This window comes from Amblyomma maculatum, chromosome 7, assembly GCF_055883805.1.
Source record: "Amblyomma maculatum isolate TAMU_Amacu chromosome 7, ASM5588380v1, whole genome shotgun sequence".
Taxonomy (NCBI): domain Eukaryota; kingdom Metazoa; phylum Arthropoda; class Arachnida; order Ixodida; family Ixodidae; genus Amblyomma; species Amblyomma maculatum.
Window position 1 is genome coordinate 118,171,204 of NC_139350.1, and position 20,905 is coordinate 118,192,108.

The following is a 20,905-nucleotide window of genomic DNA, read 5'->3' on the forward strand; positions in this document are numbered from 1 at the left end:
GGAAGGGAAGTATGTAATAAGTTGTATTTTGCAAGTACTTCTGGAGTAGAAATATGGAGGCTAACAAGCAGGCTTGAAACTGAGTTAGGGCACTGCAACTAGCTGGGCAAGATAAAATGATGGTGGTAATGTTGAGAAACTGGAAGAGAGCCAGTTATACTAGGGAGAAAACAAGAGTTAATGATGTCTCTACCCAAATCCACAATGAGAAATGGGTGTAGGCCAGGCATGTCAGAGGTTTGTGATTGTGGTTTTACACTTAGTTCGGGTATTTCCTTTACAGTTTTAGAGGTTTCATCGAGCACGACGCAGATGCCTGAAAGTTGCTTATAGGAGCAGTAAAAAAGGGGCAGAGCCTATAACTGGCCAGTGCGAGGGGGAGGGGGGGGGGTGCACAATACACCTCTCACAAGCGCGGAGCAGCATGCAGGAGTATTATAAAATAATGGTTGTAATGTTGAGAGACTGGAGGAGCGCCAGTTATACCAGGGAGCAGATGAGAGGTACTGATATTTATTTTTATTTTACTTTTTTAAAGATACTGCAATCCCATATTTTGGGAGTTTAGCCATGGTGGGGAAATAAAATATCAGACACAGAACAATGGCATAGTACCAACGTACAGTGGCAGCCTGAAGGAGAACATGTAACAAAACAGCGTCCTAACAAAACACTATTACCTAACGTGGGAAGCAAATGATGCTAGTGGTTTTTGCAAAACTTCATTGTCACTAAGGTGATTCCAGTCAGTTACCGTTCTTGGAAAAAAAGAATACTTTTAACAATTATTACGAGGCTGATGTGGAGTTATTGTTAAAGCATGCCTTTTCCAGATTATCGGATAAAACAAACTAAAATCAAAGTTTGGTCAGTCTGTGGTTTATTTCTATGGGAGTTCTCTCGGTATAACAAAAGAAAAATTTCACAATTTGACACTATATCGGTTATAACGAAGCAGTTTTTTTGCATTATAACGGCAAAAAACGTGTAAAGGAGCGAGAAAAACTTCAAGAAACGCAATTTTTCAACCAATCAAACCGTCCGCTGGAGAAGTGTGTTTAAATCGCCCACGCTTTCCCGTGCCGCGTCATATAGCAGCGGCGGCAAAAAGAAAAAGAAACTACCACCAATAGCTTATGGCCTCTGCGATCACACCCCCGCGCGTGATAGTCTCGGAGGTCATGAACGGCCATGGCCGAAGTCGAACAATGCCACCGAAGTGCGTTTAAATCGGCCGCGTGCTCGCGTGCCACGTCATCTAGCGGTGGAGACAAAAACTAGCACCACCGTCGTGGAAATTGTGTGCGGAGGCAACACACCTTAGTATTCATTTCTGCTCTTCAACAGGCAAGGAAAAGCGAGATTTTATGCTTATGCTAGCTTTCAGATAAAAAATATTGTATTTTCACACTTCTTGTTGTTCATATTAGTGGACGTTTTGTTTCATTTTATTAGCAAACGTATTTACAGGAATTTGGGCGCGCATTTATAACAAATAACGGATATAACGAACAAATGTTCGCGCTCCGTTCTACTTCGTTATAACGAGGTTCGACTGCACTAACATTTTCTGGGACTAAGACATGAAATTGGGCTAGTGGACTCATAGTTTTAGAAAATTCGAAACTGAGCAAGTGTGCAGGGCGCTGAAACGGGAAGGTACCGCCTCTTTGCCAAAAGTAACCAGGCTGCATGTTTTGCTTCTCGCTTGCATTCTAAAGCCAACACGGATTACCGGAAGGTCACAACTTGTTAAGAAATGAGGACAGGAGATCGCCTTTGCTTTGCTCAGATTTACAGCTTCCTAACTGGAACAAATTCCCGACTGCTCTGCTGAGAAGCGGAACACCCGGCCTGGTTACATTTGGCAAAGATGGTACATACGTCTGTCTTCTTCTGGCTAATTCAAAAAGAGGTTTCAGTTCATGCAGGAAGAACGCTCCATCAGAACAAGCTAGGTCACCAAATAAGCCTCGGATGTTATTTACGAGACTCCCCGGTCGTGCAGTCGTCCAAAGGAAAATCTCGATGGTGGGCGCTATTTTAATGAGTGAGGTCTGAACACAGCGCGATTCACGCATGCGCACAGGCAGCGATCTCCATCTTTGCTGCAAGAGCTGCGACAGCAAAGGCTGCTTACTTTATCTTGAAAACAAACATAAATTTCATATTGAAGGCAAAAACAAAAACAGGAAGAGAAGTTGCTGAGGCATTCTACCTCGCCATTTGAGGGGGGGGGGGGGGTGGCGTCACTATAAAGAAAAGAGATTGAATTCTTAGATGGATACATCAGAACTCTTAGGAATTCTTATACACGTGCGTCCTGTTGTTATCCTTAAGCCTCGGGCACATTCCTAAATTTCCTGCTTGTGCCTTCTTCTATCCTTATAGTACCGTGCTTTCACGAAATATATTCAGTTGGAAGCCTGCGCTCTCTGTGCGCATGTTTTTCTCTCGTTTTGTCCCACCCTCTTCGTTCTCCTTTGAATTTAAAAAAAAAAAAATTAAGGGGGGGGGGGGGAGGTGTTTAAAGTGTTAGAAAAGTACAGCATTCTTTCATTCTTTTTTTTTTGCGCTGAACACGTTATTCACCTGAAGATACTGTTGTTATTGTAGCATTAATGCACATTTTCCCCCGAAATGTGAACCACCAGCTATCGAGCGAAGGAAAGGTGGCTGCGGCAAACAAAAAAGCACGCCTGTTGTAATTCTAGCTCTTTAAATATTGCTGCGAATGAAATGGCATTTTTTTTTTCTATCGATTCAGTTAATTGTTTTCAGTAAAATGTACATTTCCTATTCCCATCATCCATCGACCTTTTACATTGAAAAAATGCGAGTTTTCTAGAACTGAATCTGTATTTTGCTGTTAAAAAAATATTATAGCAATTGAAGAATCTAACAACTAAACCAATCGTTCTTGACTTTAGGATTCCAGCGATATATGCAATTGGTTGGTTGGTTGGTTTGTGGGGTTTAACGACTGCTGTTGCTGACTCGCTGCTGACAGTAATTATGGGCAAAAATGCATTAAAAACAATGCCCTATCAAGGAATGTGGGCCTGATTTGTCTTCAAAGCTGCATGAATAAAGCTCCCGTGGAGATATTCAGGCATCTCAACCACATCTCGCTCTCTTGCGATAGTTCTTGCGTTTTCGATGCTGCTTTGCTGCACAACAAAAAGTAATGCTTCTGCAGTCTAGAAAATATTGCCCCTGAAGCAAAATCGTCTGCGTAAATTGGTGTTAACTGCGGAGCGCAGGCAGTGCAGGCTCGTGCGACCAGTCTAACAGTGCAAAAAGTACCACCTCGCAAGCAGGAATGGAAGGAGGCCGCGTTTCGCCAGGGAGCCCCAGCGGAGTTTGCAAAACTGCAGGTAATCTAGTAACGTTGTCAGCGGGCTCAGCAGCCAATAGCAGTCGCCCGATCCGCTGCGTTCTCACAGCGCGCTCGCTTTGCCCAATCGCAGCCTTGAATTTGAGCGTGGTTAACTCAAAAGCCGCTGCGAGGCTCCCAATCGGAAGCAAGCCAAGCCTCCGCGCCGCCGTCACCACCGCCAAGAGTGGGAAAATGAAAGCGCAAAAATTCACAAACAAAACACGACCAAGACGGCGGCGCTCAGTTCTGTGGGAAAGGAATGGTGCGCGTGCGAAGTTTGGGAATTTTCTGCTCTGGCTCGCTGCCCCCCGGGTGCCACCGATTGTTATATGATTAATTTCCGGTATTTCTACGACAGGTAGGGCATTGATAATTACAGAAAGGGTAGTTTATAAGACACACTACCGGAATATATAATCTTTCAAAAATTGACTGTGTCGCAATATTTCGGTTTTCTAAAGTCACATATATGAGAACTCATAATTCAAACTTCCTTATAATTAAAACAAAATCCTGGGGTCCCTTCGAGTTTGAATTAATGCGAGCTACTGTATTACGGAAATGCTGATACTGTTCTACAGGATAGGCTAGTACAACTGTAGTGTAGTGCATTTGAAAATCAGTACATGACACCGTGTAAACAGGATTGCCGCGCCATCTGCCGCGCATCTCCCAAGGCGTGCGTCTGCTGCTGCTGCTGTGTCTGCCCGTTGGTTTCAGCGCGCTTTCCTAATACGCTTGTTTCGGCAACTTACGCAGCGCGTGATATTTATCAACTGCGAATATACGTTCACTTAGAACTTGAGTAGTCTAAAGAAAGACATTTCTACGTCGTTGGAAGCAACAAAGGAACTGAAACCGAAACCGTATCCGAGGCCAGATATGCCAGAACTACATGGTGTAGTAACACCATGACAAAAGCTCCGCCCCCATAGCCTTGGCTCCATAGCCAGACAAACTTGTCCGCATAGTTCATACATTTCGTTCGCATTTTTAGAGGTTTCATTGAGCACAGCACAGGTGACTGAAAGGAATTTACTGACATCACTCATTCCAATGATTTTGAGGCAGTGGATGGCACCTGCCCCAGCTGTGTGGTAATAAAGCGAACGGGCTGGAAACAGGTTTATGTAACCGGACAATCTGGCACTCCTGACAAGGCTGCTGGCACTGTGCCCAGTTCGCGCCCCGCCGCCCCCACCCCTGTTACTATATTAGAGCTAATGTCAAAAGATAAACACAATGATATTATCACTTGGCAGCATCTTTTTGTGCTGCCAAGAAATGTATTGTGACCTGCAACGATGTGAAACAGAGGGACGACTAAAGTTTTCTTCGTTTTCTCAGCGACCAAAATAAAAAGTGGGTTCATTATGCCAGTAAAAATGGTATGCGTACGTGATGCCTGAACAAAAGATTGCCGTGCACAAGGTAGCCGTGCCGACGTGGGCAATGCGAACATAGTACAGCGTTCCGTAGATCAGCCGATCTAGAGACTTTAGTCTCCGCTTGAAAATGTTAAATGTGATTATACAAGTGGCAACATCTGACAGCAGCTTTGAGTACTACGCACTGCGGTCACTCTCTGCTGCATGCACACGGAGAAAAATAATGTGTTCATGTCCATTTGCTATTATTCATTATGCTCCTGACTTAAAAAAAAGGACATCCGGTGGCTTTGCTAGGGCTATTATTGCTAGAGTTTCTTGCTTACTTCCTGAATTAGTAATTTACAAGTTCCTCATCTAGTAGCAGTGTTTCACAAACATAATAAAATTCTCAATTTAACAAAATTTTCAGCTGCAATTAGGAGTTTGTTATATCGAGGTTTGAAGGGATAGGCCAGTTGATATAGCACTTTATGTGATGTGCAGAGGTTGTATGTTCGGGTCTCACTAGTGATGTTTCCTTTGCTTCCGCTTGTGATCAATTTGTAAAAGAGTGATTGCGCTACTAATCTGTCTCTTTCATGAACTGAGCCACTTAAAAGGTAGCAATAAAGCTAAATGATGCTCCATTGAGTTTTCCTTTGTGGACTGCTGGCTCCTTTGATGTGTGTGCAGACAAGAACCACAAGATGGGCCCATTGATCTGAAAAGTAGGCAGGCTCAGTTAATGAGGAAAGTACATCCACCGATAGCATTTGTGGCAGTCACAGTGGAAGAGCAGCGACTATAACAATGGGATTTTATAGACATGATTAATCAGGACCCATAGGGAGGCTGCTTAAGGGGGGACGCGGGCTTTGAAAGTCGAAAAATCGCGAAAAAGTCGGCTTTTCAAAAAGTACATATCTCGGCTGTATATGTAATAAACTACCTTTCCTATAATTATAAACGCCTAATTCATCGTGGAACTGCTTTAAATTAAATATACAACTGGGCGCGGCAGCCCCAGAGTCGCGAGCGAACGGCAAAAGTACCCAAACTTCGCGCGCGCGCCATTTCTCTGCCGCTGAACCGAGCGCCGCCATCTTGGTCTTGTCTTGTTTGTGAATGCTTGCCCTTTTCCATATTGCCTTCGCCGGTGGCGTCCGCGGCGTAGCAGAAGCGTGGCTCGCTTGTGATTGGGGGCCTCACAGGGATTGTTGAGCTTCCCGCGTCTCGAATTCGGGCTGTGATTGGACAAAGCGCGCGCTCCGTGAGAACGCGGGGGATCGCGCGACTGCTATTGGCTGCTGCGCGCGCTGACGCGGTAGCCCCTCCCCGGCGCGTCGTCTGCTCCGGCTTTCTACTGAGCTGGCGTTCTTTGTACGCTCGCTGAATCGCTCCACGTTTCACCATTTTGAGATCGCCGTGATCATCGCTCGTTGCGAATTCTGGTGGCGTGTTTTGAACGGTTATGTGCACTTTGTGGATTATTGCACGGTCGGCCACGACGCGCGCTAAGAAGTTCAAAACACTGCATACGTCGTCGTTCTGTGAATGCCGTCCGAATCGCGAAGTTAGCGAAAAGCGTTGTCAACGGGCGCAGAGACGCTTCTATTAGTGCTGCTTCTGCTACATCACTACTAGACCGCTAGACCGACTGCGCTGCCACTTCCAACTGCGTATCTTTCGCGTCAACGTAAGGAGCTGGCGTTTGAAGCGTGCCTGCTGTACCGACCTTATCAACCTCGGCGATCTCGGCCTCCCGTATCGCGTCTGTCATCGCAAGCGATAACGCGTCGTCAGCGTCGTCCGCTGTTCGCATGAAAATGCACTTTCCGAGGGAATCGGGGAGGTGGAGGCACAACGTGCTGCAGTGAAAAACAAACTTTAGACTTGAAAATGCTGTTTTAAACTTCAAGGGCCATTTTCTCAGAATGAATTTTTTTCATGGTGTTACGACTTAGATTTCGCGTTCGTCCGTGTTGTGTTTGACTCGGTCTTTCGGACCGGGGAGCAGTGCCTGGCGGGTCGTGCCTCGACAAGTCTCCCGCGGTTCGTCCGACAGAGAAGTCACAAAGTCAAAATCGTCAAAGTCATGGACATCGACTACGCGCTCATCGCATGCGGTGGCGGCGGCGACGCGTACGACTACGACTAGCTGGGCGGGGCCGGCTCTCGTTCGGATAGTCTGGCGGGTCGTGCCTCGACTTCTTCCTGAGAGAAAGCTGCTCAGCTCTGCCTGGACGGGACGATTGGTCCTCTTTTTAAGGGGGCTTCGCCGACCCTGGAGGCATTGTCCCCAGGGATAAGAGGAAGGAGGAGATGTAGTTAAGCCAGGTGGTTCTGGTTAAGCCCCCTTTCTGCATGCTCTCCCCGCCCGCCGCTTCTCGCGCCATCTAACCGACGCGGCCGTTACTGTGTGCGTCGCTGGTGCCGCCACCTCTCGTGCATGAGCGCAAGCCTCATTTTATTCTCCTAACATCGCAATCTCATCAAAAAAGCTGAGCGTCCTCGCTCACACTCCATCACAAAGAATGCAAAAGAAAAATGCACACCAAAAGTGTTCACGCTCAGTCTGGGATAAAGTCACATCACAATATCACCATATCACACATTGTGTCCATCTATTTTTTGAGCACTGTATTAGTAGTAGATAAAGTCGTCCTTTTGAGGCTTCACAAGCAGCCTGCGAGGTCTGGAGTCCCACGCGTTAGTCGAGGTTGTTGTCGGTGGAGTCCTGGCGGGTAGTGGAAAATCTTCTGCGTCGAAGAATTCGTCGTCGCCACTTTCACTTTCACAGCTGTCACAATCGTTATCGTGTGCACTGTTTGCTACCCGCGTTTGCACTTCTCTTTCCGTCGCCGGTCCGAGTTTGTGTTTTTTACGAGCACCACCACTATCACCATCACAATCACTAGCACTGTTTCTTTGCTGTAGTTGATTGGTACCATCCGCTGATTCTGCTGTCACTGTTCCTTTCGCCGCCGGTCCATGGCCGTGTTTTTCACGATCACAATCACTGTCACTATCACTCATATTGCCTTCCTGCTGTAGGCGCTTATTAGCCCCATCCGCTGGCCTTGCCCGTATCGGTGCCTCCATCTTCGTTACTGGCGCTGTCTTTTGTACGGGTTTGGCCGTGGGCTCATCATTGAGCGTAGTGCTGCTGCTGCTGCTTGCTTGCGAAACTTCATCCTCATTGAAATTTCGAGTAACGTACGGTTTAAGCCGTTCCACGTTTACGATGTCCCGTTTACCTCGTTTCGACTCTACCTCCCAGTCATTCTCTGCGGTCTGTCTCACTATTCGAAATGGCCCGTTATAAGGGTGAAGAAACTTCGTTGTCCGCCCACGTCTTGAGGTTGGCATTCGAATGTGAACTAGATCACCTGGGGCGAAGCTCTGGGTTCGTCGTCCTGCGTCGAAACGTTCCTTGCTGTTTTTCTTGCTCTTAAGCTCACGGTTCCGCACAAGTTCTCTGGCCTCTTCCCAGCGCGCCGCGATATCGCCCAAGTTGCTTGTGGTCTCTTGCGGGAGCCCTAGTGCAGCGTCAATGGGCAAGGTTGGTTCTCTGCCGTGGAGAAGGAAGAACGGGGAGTATCCAGTCGTTTCGTGTACTGAAGAGTTGTACGCAAAGATGACGTACTGTAGAAACTGGTCCCAATCTCGATGATTGGCAGAGACGTACTTGCTGATCATAACTGCCATTGTTCGGTTGAATCTCTCGCAAAGGCCGTTGGTTTGGGGATGGTACGCTGTGGTGCGGGCGTGGTTAGTACTCGTCAGCCGGAAGAGTTCTTCCATCATTTCAGCAGTAAAGTGGCGGCCCCGATCGGTGATGACACGTTCTGGTGCGCCATGCCTTAAGACCACCGAGTCCATGAAGCCCTTTGCTGCATAAGCTGCCGTTGCCTCAGGTGTGGCCACTGCTTCTACCCACTTCGTATAATAGTCTATCATAACGACTATGTATTTGTTGCCGTCTCGGGATTCTGTTAGCGGGCCCACAAAATCCATTCCAACCTGCTGAAACGGGTACATAGTCGGGCGAAGGGGTTGTAGTTCGCCCGCTGGTTTCATATTGGTCGTGTTTCTTGTTTGACAGTCAGCGCAGGATTGGACGTAGTGTACAATCTCGGTGAACATTTTTGGCCAAAAATATCGCTGGCGGATTTTCTTCAGTGTCCGTTTTACCCCTAGGTGACCAGCCGTGACGTCATCGTGGCACGCGGCTAGGATTTCTCGTCGTAGGCTTCTTGGCACAGCAAGTGCCAGTCTTTCCTCAGTAAACCCTTTGGCCCTTCGATATAGTGTGTCGTTCACGAGGGAAAAAGGTCTTGCGATTTTCTTCACCCTCTTCCCCACAGGTTGATCTGGCTCGCGGAGGTACTTGATGATTGGCCGTAGGGACGGGTCTTGAAGCTGGAGCTTCCCAATGTCCTCTTGAGACACCATGAAAAGCGGAAACTCCTCTTCGTCCTCAGGAGCGGGATCATAAGGCAATCTAGACAATGCGTCAGCGTTCTTTGTTCCTGGTCGGTGTCTTAACGTGAGGTTGAACTCTTGCAGCATCAGGCTCCATCGGATGAGGCGTCCATTTGGGTTCTTTACTGACATTAGCCATGTGAGGCTAGCTTGATCCGTGACAACTGTAACCGGGGACCCGAATATGTGCGGTCGGAACTGCTTTGTGGCATATACAACAGCCAAGCATTCTTGTTCTGTCGTGCTGTAGTTCGCCTCTGCTTTGTTTAAGTGACGACTAGCATATCCGATAACGAACTCTTCCCTGTGGTCTTTCTGCACCAGCACCGCGCCGATCCCGTAGCCGCAGGCGTCAGTATGGAGCTCGATGGGTAGTGCGGGATCGAATAGTCGGAGGACTGGGTCGTTGGTTAGTCGGGCCTTCAATGTGTCGAAAGATTCCTGACACTCATGAGTCCATGTGAACTTTGTGTCCATCTTGGTGAGTTCGTTCAGCGGTCGTGCAAGACGTGCAAAATTTTTGACGAACCTCCGGTAGTAACCGCACATGCCCAGGAAACTTCGAACTTGTTTTCGGTTTGTAGGAGCTTTCGTTTCAGAGATGGCGCGAATGTTATCCGGGTCCGGACGAATGGTATGTCCGTTGATGATGTGGCCAAGATACCGGATGCTGTTGAAAGCTATGTTGCATTTGCTTGGTTGAAGCCGGAGCCCTGCTTCGTCTAAGCATTGGAAAATTTCACGCAGGTCTTGCAAATGTCCTTCTAATGTTCTGGAGAATACCACAATGTCGTCTAGATATGCCAGGCAGATCTTCCATAGCTGGTGTGACAGAACCTTATTTATCGTGCGCTGGAATGTAGCGGGGGCGTTGCACAAACCGAATGGTACCACATTGAACTCGTAGAGTCCGGTTCCTGTAGCAAACGCAGTCTTCTCTTTGTCCTGTTCCTTAATTGGAACCTGCCAGTAACCGGATGCTAGGTCGAGTGTGGAGAAGAATTTCGCTCCCTGTAGCTTGTCCATAATGTCGTCCATGCGAGGCAGCGGGTGTACATCTTTCTTCGTAACGGTGTTAACTTTGCGGAAGTCAACGCAAAACCGCCATGATCCATCGCGCTTGCGTACCATCACTACCGGTGACGACCATGCACTCGATGAAGCCCGAATAACTCCCTTTTCCAGCATCTCGGCGACCTGATCATCAATAACTTTACGCTCGTATGCAGAGTATCGGTGGGGATTCTGGTGGATTGGGCGGGCTGTGTCGGTGTTGATCTCATGTTCCGCGATGTTCGTGCGCCCGATGGGACCCTGTTTTGTAGAAAAGATGTGGCTATATTCGTGTACCAAGTCCTGGAACTTCTGCCTGGCTTCAGATGGTAGTTCGTCGCCTAGCCGAATATTTTGACACGTACCTTCTTGATCACTGGGCAGAGAAATGCTTAGAGCTGTCTTGCTGATGGTGGTAGCTCGTCCGATAGTTGTACCCTTTGGTACTGTGAGAGAGGTAGTGTCTGGGTTGGCAATGCGGACGTAATCTATCTCGTCGTTAACGACCGTCAGGGTCCGGGCAACACTAGGTCCTAACGTCCGCTCCGATCATAACTTCCAAGTCTATCTCTCCGCATGATTGCACTATCTCTCCATTTACTGCACGCACGAAAGTGCCAGATGGTCGAACAGGCTTCCTCAGTCGAGTAGCTAGGGCTGCCGAAATTACATTCACAACGGCTCCGGTGTCTATAATTATCTGGACGTCCAGGTCTTCCACCGTGGCAGGGACCGTGATGAGTTGTGTATGGTGGAATGTTGCGAAAACCGAGTCCTTATGCTTTCCACCGGGTCGGACTGCATGACCCGGCTCTACCGGTTTCCCGACTGGTGCGGGGCTGGAGGTACCTGGTTCTCTGGGCATTGGCGCATGATGTGCCCGGCTCGGTTGCACCGGAAGCAAACTACTTGTCCTCCCTGTGTTCTTGAGCCACGTGGCGGGAACGGTCGGCGGTCACGTTGTCCGAGGCGATCCACAGCTGCAGTTAAGGCGCGCAGGGTCTCTTGCATGGCCTCTAACACAGCATCTGTGCCCTTGTTTTGAGGGTTTTCATGGCGGCCAGGTGCGTAGAGAACCTGTGGTGGGGTGCCTGCAGCATGAAGGGATGTTGTCAGGTCTTGGCTGAAGGACATTACCGGGTGCCCGGTTGGGATACCTGGCAGCGGGTGTGTCGGCATGGTCATAAGAGCGTGGCGTGCCATGGCCCCTACGTGTGTCAGGCGCTGCAGGTGTTCTAGGAACTCCTGCGTGGAGCTGGGGTTAGAAATGGCCACGCGTTCCATCATTTCGGGTCGCAAGCCCCGCAGTAAGTACCGAAGCTTCTCGGCATCTGTCATTGCCGCGTTGGCCCGTCCACATAGCTGTAGCACCCCAGCCACGTACTGCTGTGGGGTCTCCCCTAGCTGCTGCTTGCGTTCCTGTAGGCGAATGTACGCCCACTCTTGTACGTGCGCACCTGCAAAGGTGGCACGTAGTGCCCTTTGCCAGTCTAGACATGTTTCCGGCGTTTTTTCCCGGAGTGCTGTCACGTACCAGGCCCGGGCGACGTCCGCGAGAGCAAACACCAAGTTGTCCGCTTTTTGTTCGTCCGTCCACACGAGGGATCTGCCGTACCTCTCATATATATGGAGCCAATCCTCCAGGTCTTCATCGGCTGTCCCTTTAAACACGGGAGGCGACGCGAACGCCCTCATTGACGGCATGTTTTGTTGCTCGCTCATTGCTGTTCGGTCGCTGGTGGGAATGACGCGGTTCCTCAAAACTCTTTCCGCTGTGTGCATCAGCGGCTTATTTCCTTGCGGCCGCGATAGCCTCCTCACAAAGAGCGAATATATCGTTGAAACGCTCGTTCAGGTTGCGTTTCTTTTCTTCCCCTTCGAATCGTGTCCTGTATTCGAATCCTAATTTTTCCGCAACTGCGTTTCGGCGGTCTCGGCGAGTGGTTGACTTCCCTATTTTTTCTTGTTTGTCCATAGCGGGGAATTTAGCACCTCCACCACTTGTTACGACTTAGATTTCGCGTTCGTCCGTGTTGTGTTTGACTCGGTCTTTCAGACCGGGGAGCAGTGCCTGGCGGGTCGTGCCTCGACAAGTCTCCCGCGGTTCGTCCGACAGAGAAGTCACAAAGTCAAAATCGTCAAAGTCATGGACATCGACTACGCGCTCATCGCATGCGGTGGCGGCGGCGACGCGTACGACTACGACTAGCTGGGCGGGGCCGGCTCTCGTTCGGATAGTCTGGCGGGTCGTGCCTCGACTTCTTCCTGAGAGAAAGCTGCTCAGCTCTGCCTGGACGGGACGATTGGTCCTCTTTTTAAGGGGGCTTCGCCGACCCTGGAGGCATTGTCCCCAGGGATAAGAGGAAGGAGGAGATGTAGTTAAGCCAGGTGGTTCTGGTTAAGCCCCCTTTCTGCATGCTCTCCCCGCCCGCCGCTTCTCGCGCCATCTAACCGACGCGGCCGTTACTGTGTGCGTCGCTGGTGCCGCCACCTCTCGTGCATGAGCGCAAGCCTCATTTTATTCTCCTAACAATGGTATGGTTGCTTATTCCCGCAATATTTCTGGAACCGCTAATCGGATTCCCACCTGGTTTTTTTTATTGTGTGCCTGAATAAATTTCCGAGGGCAAGACAAGCTCATTTTTTCAAATTATTGAGTCTGGAATTTATAATAAACAATCAAAATTAGGCTAATGCAAGTCCAATTAGTGGAACTAACTTCAATGCACTGCTAAAAGTTTTCCGCAGGGAAATTAAAAAAAAGGGCTCTGTCTTGCCCTGTGATACTTATTCAGAAACCTTCATAATGAATTTCATAGTGCCAACACATTTTGCAAGTTCACCAGGCATGGAACAAGGAACCCATGTGAACCATTCTGATATACTTCTCTAATTTGAGTACCAATGTGCGCAGCTCCATGAAACTTTGCAGTTATTCAAATGGCTGTGCCATGAGTCTACCCTGAAAATTTCATTCAATTATCTCAAGAAACAACAAAGTTGGTATTCAAAGGTAGCCTCCCCCCTTAAGTTCGATGTCCAGAGTCATAAATTTATATCCTAGAAGGAAGTTTTACGCATGTGAGACATGCATCCGGAAGGAGAGCCATGAAGCGCAGTTGGCTGAGAACGTTCACCTCACCGGTCTAGTTGTCCTTGTGTCTTTCTTTACCAATATGCTGTAGCATTTGTTAGAAAAATATGTTGGCAAAATATAGAGAATGGCAAGTGATGCATGTTCCTTATCACATTACACCATTCAGGTGTTGCTTTAAAGGGACAAAACACTGGCTAAAATATGTCATAATGCTATGATGGAAATGAATATATCTTGTCTTATGTAGTACAGATCGAGCGCTATGGTATCTAAGAAACAAAACTTATTTATCTTAATTAGGCTCTGAAAGTCGCAAAAACGCAACTGAAATGATCTCTTGCAGTGAAAGGCTGTCATTATCACTATAGTAGCCCACGTGGCCACATATTGGTAAATTATAATTGCTGTTCTCTAGTGCTCAGTGCTGTTCATTCTTTCAGGAGTACTTTCAGTTTTTTATTTTATTTGACGCTCTCTCCAGTGCACCTATCAGTAAAAACCACCCCTCGTATGGCATCGCCTATGATGTGCTATTAGTGTTTGTCACTAGTTGAATCCCGCTATAACGAAATTCACGGTGCACGAAAAAAAATTCGTTCTCGCGGAACTTCGTTATCGCAAAAATTTGATGTGAAACGCAGAAAGAATTGCCCAAGCAGCAGCAAAGGCATTTAATGCCAAAAATCTGTAAGCTTGGTTTGCTTACGCTTCACGGCGAGCAACGCCGTCACGCGATTTTCGCACTCGGTCAGCAAACCCATTGCAACATCGTCGTCTCGGACAGCAACGAAATTCCTGATGACATCAAAAGCGTCCATCACCTGTACGGCGGTTGCCGCAGCCGGCGCTTCCTGTACGTCGTCGTCTTCTTCATCGGAAGAGTCCTTATCATTCCGGGCAGCTTTTATGATCTGCTCATCACTCACATCTTCGTGAACAACAACACAAGCGTCAGCGCCGATGTATTCGTCGAGCTCGAGATTAGGCGGCACGGTTCCTATTTCTCCCAGCGTTTTCCAGGCGGCCGCGATCCCCGGAGCCGGTGACGCCTCTTCGTCGTCGTCTGTAACGCCTGGTGTTAGGCCAGCAGAGTGTACGGGTCGACCTTCGGCAAATCCCGCGTGCCTGAAACAGTTCACAATTACTGAGCGCCCCAGTGTGCTCCAGGCAGCAGACATAATCTGCAGTGCCACGTACAAGTCCACCTTCGTGTCTCGGCCGGTTTCAGTGTTAAAAAGCAGCCGCTGAATTAACCTCCCGCAGTAAGCGCGCTTCAGGCTAAGAATCACGCCCTGTTCGAGAGGCTGTAAGACAGACGTGCAATTGGGAGGGAAAAACCTCAGCTCCGTGTTAGTGAGCTTGACTTCGTCGGAGTGATGCGCTGAACAATTGTCCAAAAGCAAGCAAACTTTACGGCCCTGCCGCTTCATGTCGCGGTCGAATGCCATCATCCACTCGGTGAAAATAGCGCGGGTCATCCATGACTTGTTGTTCGCCTTGTACTGCACAGGTAGGCTACGAGTTCCCTTAAAACAGCGCGGCTTGGCACTTTTGCCTATGACTAACGGCGGACGCTTGTCCGAGCCATCCATGTTTGTGCAAAGCAGCACTGTGATGCGTTTTTTGCTGTGTTTGCCGCCGTGACAGCGCTGCCCCTTGAAGTCGAGCGTCCTAGCCGGCAACATCTCGTAGAATAGCCCGGTCTCGTCGGCGTTGTAAATGTCTGCAGGCGCGAAGTTGCTTAAAATTCCGGCCATGTTACTCGCCTTCCAAGCAGCTGCTCCGTCCACGTCTGCTGACATTGACTCGCCGCACAACACTTTTCCAACGATGTTATGGCGGGCCTTGAAACGGTTTAGCCAGCCAATGCTGGCTTTAAAATCATCAATGCCAAGTAGGCATGCATAGTTCAAGGCTTTCTGCTGGACGATGCTTCCGGACAGGGGGACGTTGCTGGCTCGTGCTTCCACAAACCACGCATGCACTGCTTTGTCCAACTCTTCATGGAGGGGCCGCGTCACCTTTTTGTGCTTCGAGGATGTGCCTGAAGCAAGTGCCATTCTCACGCTGTCCTTATTGCCTAGAATCGTTGACAGCGAACTTGCAGGAATTCCGAAGTCTTCAGCAATTGCCGCTTTCTTCCTTCCGCTTTCTGCTTGGGCGATTATTTGAGCTTTTTGCTCAAGGGAAAGAGTTTTGCGTTTTTTCACTTGCGTTGCCATCGTGTCCTGCGGATGAAAACTCGTCGTTGTCGAAGAGAAAGGCAGCGAGTGAACAACGCGACCACGACACAAAGCCAAAATGGCGGAACTGCAATCACGTGATTTCATGCTTAATGTGGCTTTGGATTTGACTTGGACTTCTCGTCAATAAAACTAGTTTCGGTTTCGATTTTGAACGCGAATATTTCGTTGAAGCGGAAACGCTCTGCAAAAATGGTTCGTTGTGCAGAGAAATTTAGGCCATTAATTCTTATAGGATACTCGCGGGGAATAAAAAATTATTCGTTGTGGCGGTATTCGTTGTGGCGGGATTCAACTGTAGATGGCTCCATAGTGTTTTTTATTTCTTGGATGAATGCTTACCATGGCCAACTAAACCTTTCATCTACAGTGCATATGTTCCTGTGCCATAACAGCCTTTAGTGCAGAAACTGAAATGGATGCTACTCCACACTAAAAATGTAATTACTGTGTGGCAGGTGGGATTTATATTAGTTTCAGAGCACCACAATTGTTGACTCCCAATTGTCATCATGGTCACTGCCTATGGTTTTCTGCATTGGCCTAAATAAAAACACTTGTATGCATTGATTGAAAAATGGTCAAAAATTTTTATATGGTGTTTTTAACAAAGCAGCTATCGAATCTACTACCACTTATACAAGAAGCTTTTCATTGCACTGAAAAACTTTGGAACCTGAAATCCAGTTTTCTTTCCATTTAAGCACTGCATTGCTGACAGTGTATTATTACATTGATTGCACATATTTTTATATTTACACCGAAAAAAACTTTGTCTTTGATCTCTGTAGAATTTGGTTCAAATGCAACTCTCTTTGGTTATGCTGATGCTTATCGTGTCAGCAGCAATATGGCTAAAAAAATTGAGATTAAAAAAAATTTGGTACTGAGATAAAAAGATGGTTCCCATACATAAAAAAGGTGACAAGCATGTTGTTAATAACTGTCGCCTCATTTCACTAAAGGGGAGCTGTGATGTTCGCCAGACGCCTAATTTCAGCCGGCCTTCTAGGTTTTTACACCTTCCCGATGCCACAAAGCCCAATCATAACGGCGAAATCGTAGCGCCTAATATTTTAATCCGTTTCACTAACCAGTGTTTTGGCACCGATGTGAGTGACACATGATGGCGAAGTTCGTTAATGGATATGAAGTTTCCTTCTCGCTTGGGCACTGCTTCACTGATTGGTTGAGCGCGCACATTAGATTTTACAATCGAGTGTTCATCGAGTTTTACTGTGCAGAAAACAAATGAAAGGTGTGTAGTGAACTACGAGTTGATATCACGAAGACGAGTTAGAGGATGACGAAATCAAAAAATGACGCAATGCGGTGAACACTTCGTCGCACTCGGCCGATGAAGCAGTTAAGTCACTGTTTCCCCCAATAGCTTTGTCAGGGGTGCAATAGTAAAAGCAAAATTTCGTACAGAGCGCCGAAAATACGGGCACAGACCTATGAAGCTTCGAAGTTGCTTGAGTGAGACCGATTTAGGAAACTCCGTCACTGCGTGCAGCTTGGCCGGATCAGGGCGAACACCTTCTTTAGAGACAATGTGCCTCAATATTGTCAACTGTTGGGCACCGAAGTGACACTTCTTGAGATTCATTTGTAGGCTAGCATCAGTAAAGCAAACCAAAACTTGCCGCAAGTGCTCTAGATGCGTGGCAAAGTTGGTGGAAAAGACAACAATGTTGTCCAAGTAGCAGAGGCAGACATGCCACTTGAACTCCTGCAAGATGTTATCCATCATCCTCTCGAATCTGGTGGGCGCATTGCACAGACCGAAGGGCATCACATTAAATTCATAGAGGCCATACGACGTCGCAAATGCGGTCTTCTCTCTGTCACAGGTGGCCATTGGCACTTGCCAGTAACCGGAGTATAAATCAAGAGACAAAAAGTACTCGGCACCTTGGAGGCAATCAAGAGCGTCGTCTATACACGCAAGGGGGTAATTGTCCTTGTGGGTAATTTTGTTGAGGTGCCGGTAAAGCACTACTCGTGTCAAAGGCAGCTGTCATAATTCACCCATTTCCTTCACAGTGTCCTCGACCGATGTGGTAATGTTGACAGTATTTTTCTAGATTTCTTTAATGCTTTTGACAAGGTATCTCAGTCTACTGCATTACAAATTAAACTAAACCTAGATCATATAGTCATTGCATGGTTGAAAAGTTTTCTTACTAATTGCTACCAATATGTAATGGTTATTGAAAGTTACTCAAATCGTATCCCAGTTTATTCTTGTGTGCCACAAGGCTCCGTTCCCGCTCCTGTACTTTTTCTAATCTATATAAATGACTTACCAAACAGAGTTCAATCACGCATTAGCCTTTTTGCAGACGACTTTGTAAGTTATCGTTAAATAACCAGTTCTGAAGATAAAGAAATACTTCAATTCGACCTTAATGTAATAACTGCTGGTGTCAAGACTGTGTAATGAATCTTAACTCTGAAAAATGTAAGGGAATGCATGTGTCACATACTAAATCTCAGGTTTCATTTTATCATGTACAGAATTCCCTACTGGATCAGGTAACAGCCTACAAATATTTAGGTATCTTTATCTCTTTTAACCCATCATGGGAACTGCACATCAACTACATAACTAACAATGCTAGTCTCTCACTAGGCTATCTGAAACGTAATTTTCCAAACATTCCTTCATCCCTTAAGCTTCAGCTTTACAAAACATTTCTCCGTCCAAATCTTGAATATGCAGCCTCTGAATGGGATCCCGGCCTTGATTTTTTACAACCTCAGTCGAAGCCATTCAAAGTCAATCTGTTCGTCACATACTCAGTAATTACCATCGTACCGTCAGCACGACTAACATGACAAAAACCTTACACCTCCTTGCTCTCTTACTGAGAGGTCAGATACTCCGGCTATGTCTGCTGCATAAAATATACTACCATAATACACTTCACTGTCATTTTCTTCAGCATCCCTCCTACATATCACCTCGTGTGGACCATCGTCATAAAATTGGATCCTCAACATATCGAACAAACGCTTTTCACAGTTCATCCCTCTCACGTTCAATGAATGATTAGAACCACCTTCCTGTGGCGCTACTATTTATAACTGATATATAACTGTTCAAAAATGCTCTTACTGCATATTATGGTGTTCCCAATTGATTCATTTTGCACTGTTTATTATTTTTCGATTTGTACCCTTATATATTTTTGAGTGCTTTTTCTCTTCTTCATCAATTGTTTGCTTTGTATACCACTCCCCTCTGTAACGCCCGATACGGGCCTTGAGGGTATCAGAAATAAGTAAATATATTGGGGTAATTTGACCACACACCGTATCGTTGAGCTAGTTAGACTGCGGGAAGTAGTGTTTTCATGCTAAACCCCCCCCCCCCTCCCGCTCAACTCAAACATACAATGGCTCCACTGAAAAGTATTCGTAATCACAGTTTTGAAGGGGACTAGCTTCCAAACTCATCTCCCAAACAATGGTGTGGATGCGCAACTCTTTGCTTGTGAAAACATCAGGTGATGGCAGCCCCTGCATTTGATTTCTTCCCCTCTTCCAGATTGCAAAAAGCAGCATTGGTGGCGAGAATGGTGTCTGTGTTGTTAAAATGTTATTTCATTACAGGCCAACTTCAGTTTCCCTAAAGGGACCCTGAAATGATATTTGTGGTAATATTCTAATGCAATGTATATCTATAGAGGCAGCCTTTGCAACTACTTCGGTCAACTCATATTTAAAGCTATGCTTGAGCTCTTTAATTTCCAAATAATATTAGAAAGTGCTCCTGGTGACTGCTCTGAATTGATTAGGGTGACACTTCGCCGTGTGTTTGAAGCCACTCACTTGCCATTTACATCAAATGGGCTTTCATGTGCAGCCTTCCTTGGGCTGCACATGAAAGTGACGGAGAGATTAGTTACATGCCTGTTAATTGCTTATACCATCTGTATCGCCTTTTTTGTTTGGGTATGCAGTGCTCCTCCCCATCCTGAACCTAAATGTCTGCTGGCACTTTAAGTTATTGAATGATAGTAAATAAATTCTGTGCTGGAACTAACGTTGCTGTGTTCACTGCTGTTCAGAGCCTGCTGCAGTGCCTGAGCTGGTCCCCAAAGTGGTCCCTGAAGAAGCACCAGTTCCTGAACCACTCCTCAAAGCAGCGCCTGCAGGGGAGGCTCCCCTAAAGGATGGAAGGGAGAAGTACAGGTTGGTGCTTTTCACTCCACATTGGGTCACATCCTCAGGTTGCAAATTTACACCCAAGCACGATCTGGGAAATGACTCCTAATTTATTTATTTTATCAATTATTACTACAGGGCAGTATTCATAGCCCAAGTAGGCGGGCAAATACAAAATACCTAATGACAACAGAAGTAGCAACAAGGGAACAGCTTGAGAATGAAATCTGGTCCAAATGGTTCAGGGTTGAAACTGTCTGTAGTAAGCAACTCCTCCTCATTGTTTCTGTTACAAAGGGCTGAGATTGAGTGCAGATGGGCGACATGAAAAACACTAATTGGTGTGTGAAGGACAGGACTGCACACTGGGACTTGTGCACAGGTAGGCAGTACCACAGCTGATTCCTGGTTGCCACTAATGGCTGTACACTCCAGTAGGGAAAGGTGTGGAAAAGGATTGTCCTCTCTATTTGTTTGTGTCCACCTCACTTTACTTTCGTTTTGCATCCATTCTTCATGTCACTTGTGCCCACAAAGGATCCTGCTTTTGCAGAGTTGGTACTTGGTTGTATATTATAGGGGAAACCCCCAAGGTGGGGTAGATTTATAATAAGGGAATAATTACTCATTGACCCAAGTGCAGCCATACAGCTACAAAGGAAAGCTATACATCTTTATCAGAAACTTCGTAGTTAAAGAAACATTCGTCCTGATCCGGGGATGGAACCCTGGACCTCCACCTTTCTGGGGCAGTTGCAGGGACTTTGGAACTTTTTTTGGGTTGGGGGGGGGAGCAAATATTGTCAGGTCATAATTATTTCTCAGGTAATTTTGATTTTATGTTTTATTTTTATTTTATCATTTTATCTTAATGCTGCAATTAAATTTAGACCCAAATTTACGCTTTGTAAATTTAGTTTTACGCAATTTGAAAGCATGTTTTAGCCCTAAAGAAGAATGAGGCCGTGAATTTCGCAGATACGGCCTTCTAAAACACCATCGCACTTAATACTTTCAAAATACTCGTTACTATACTCACTCAAAATTACCAACATGATTCAAGTTCAAGCAATCGAAAAGCTAGTTTAAGAAAATACATAACTTC

The 20,905-nt window shown here is 46.8% G+C and overlaps 1 protein-coding gene across 1 annotated transcript in view; it reads left to right on the forward strand.

Moving 5' to 3' along the window:
• Window positions 1–19,811, forward strand: part of LOC146184536 (uncharacterized) — an 83,588-nt gene extending 63,777 nt beyond the window's left edge. Inside the window, exon 6 of the mRNA XM_084608806.1 lies at window positions 19,704–19,811. Coding sequence (XP_084464932.1) covers window positions 19,704–19,805 — 102 coding nt within the window. The 3' untranslated portion in view covers window positions 19,806–19,811. The remainder of the gene's footprint in view (window positions 1–19,703) is intronic.
• The last annotated feature ends 1,094 nt before the right edge of the window (window positions 19,812–20,905 follow it).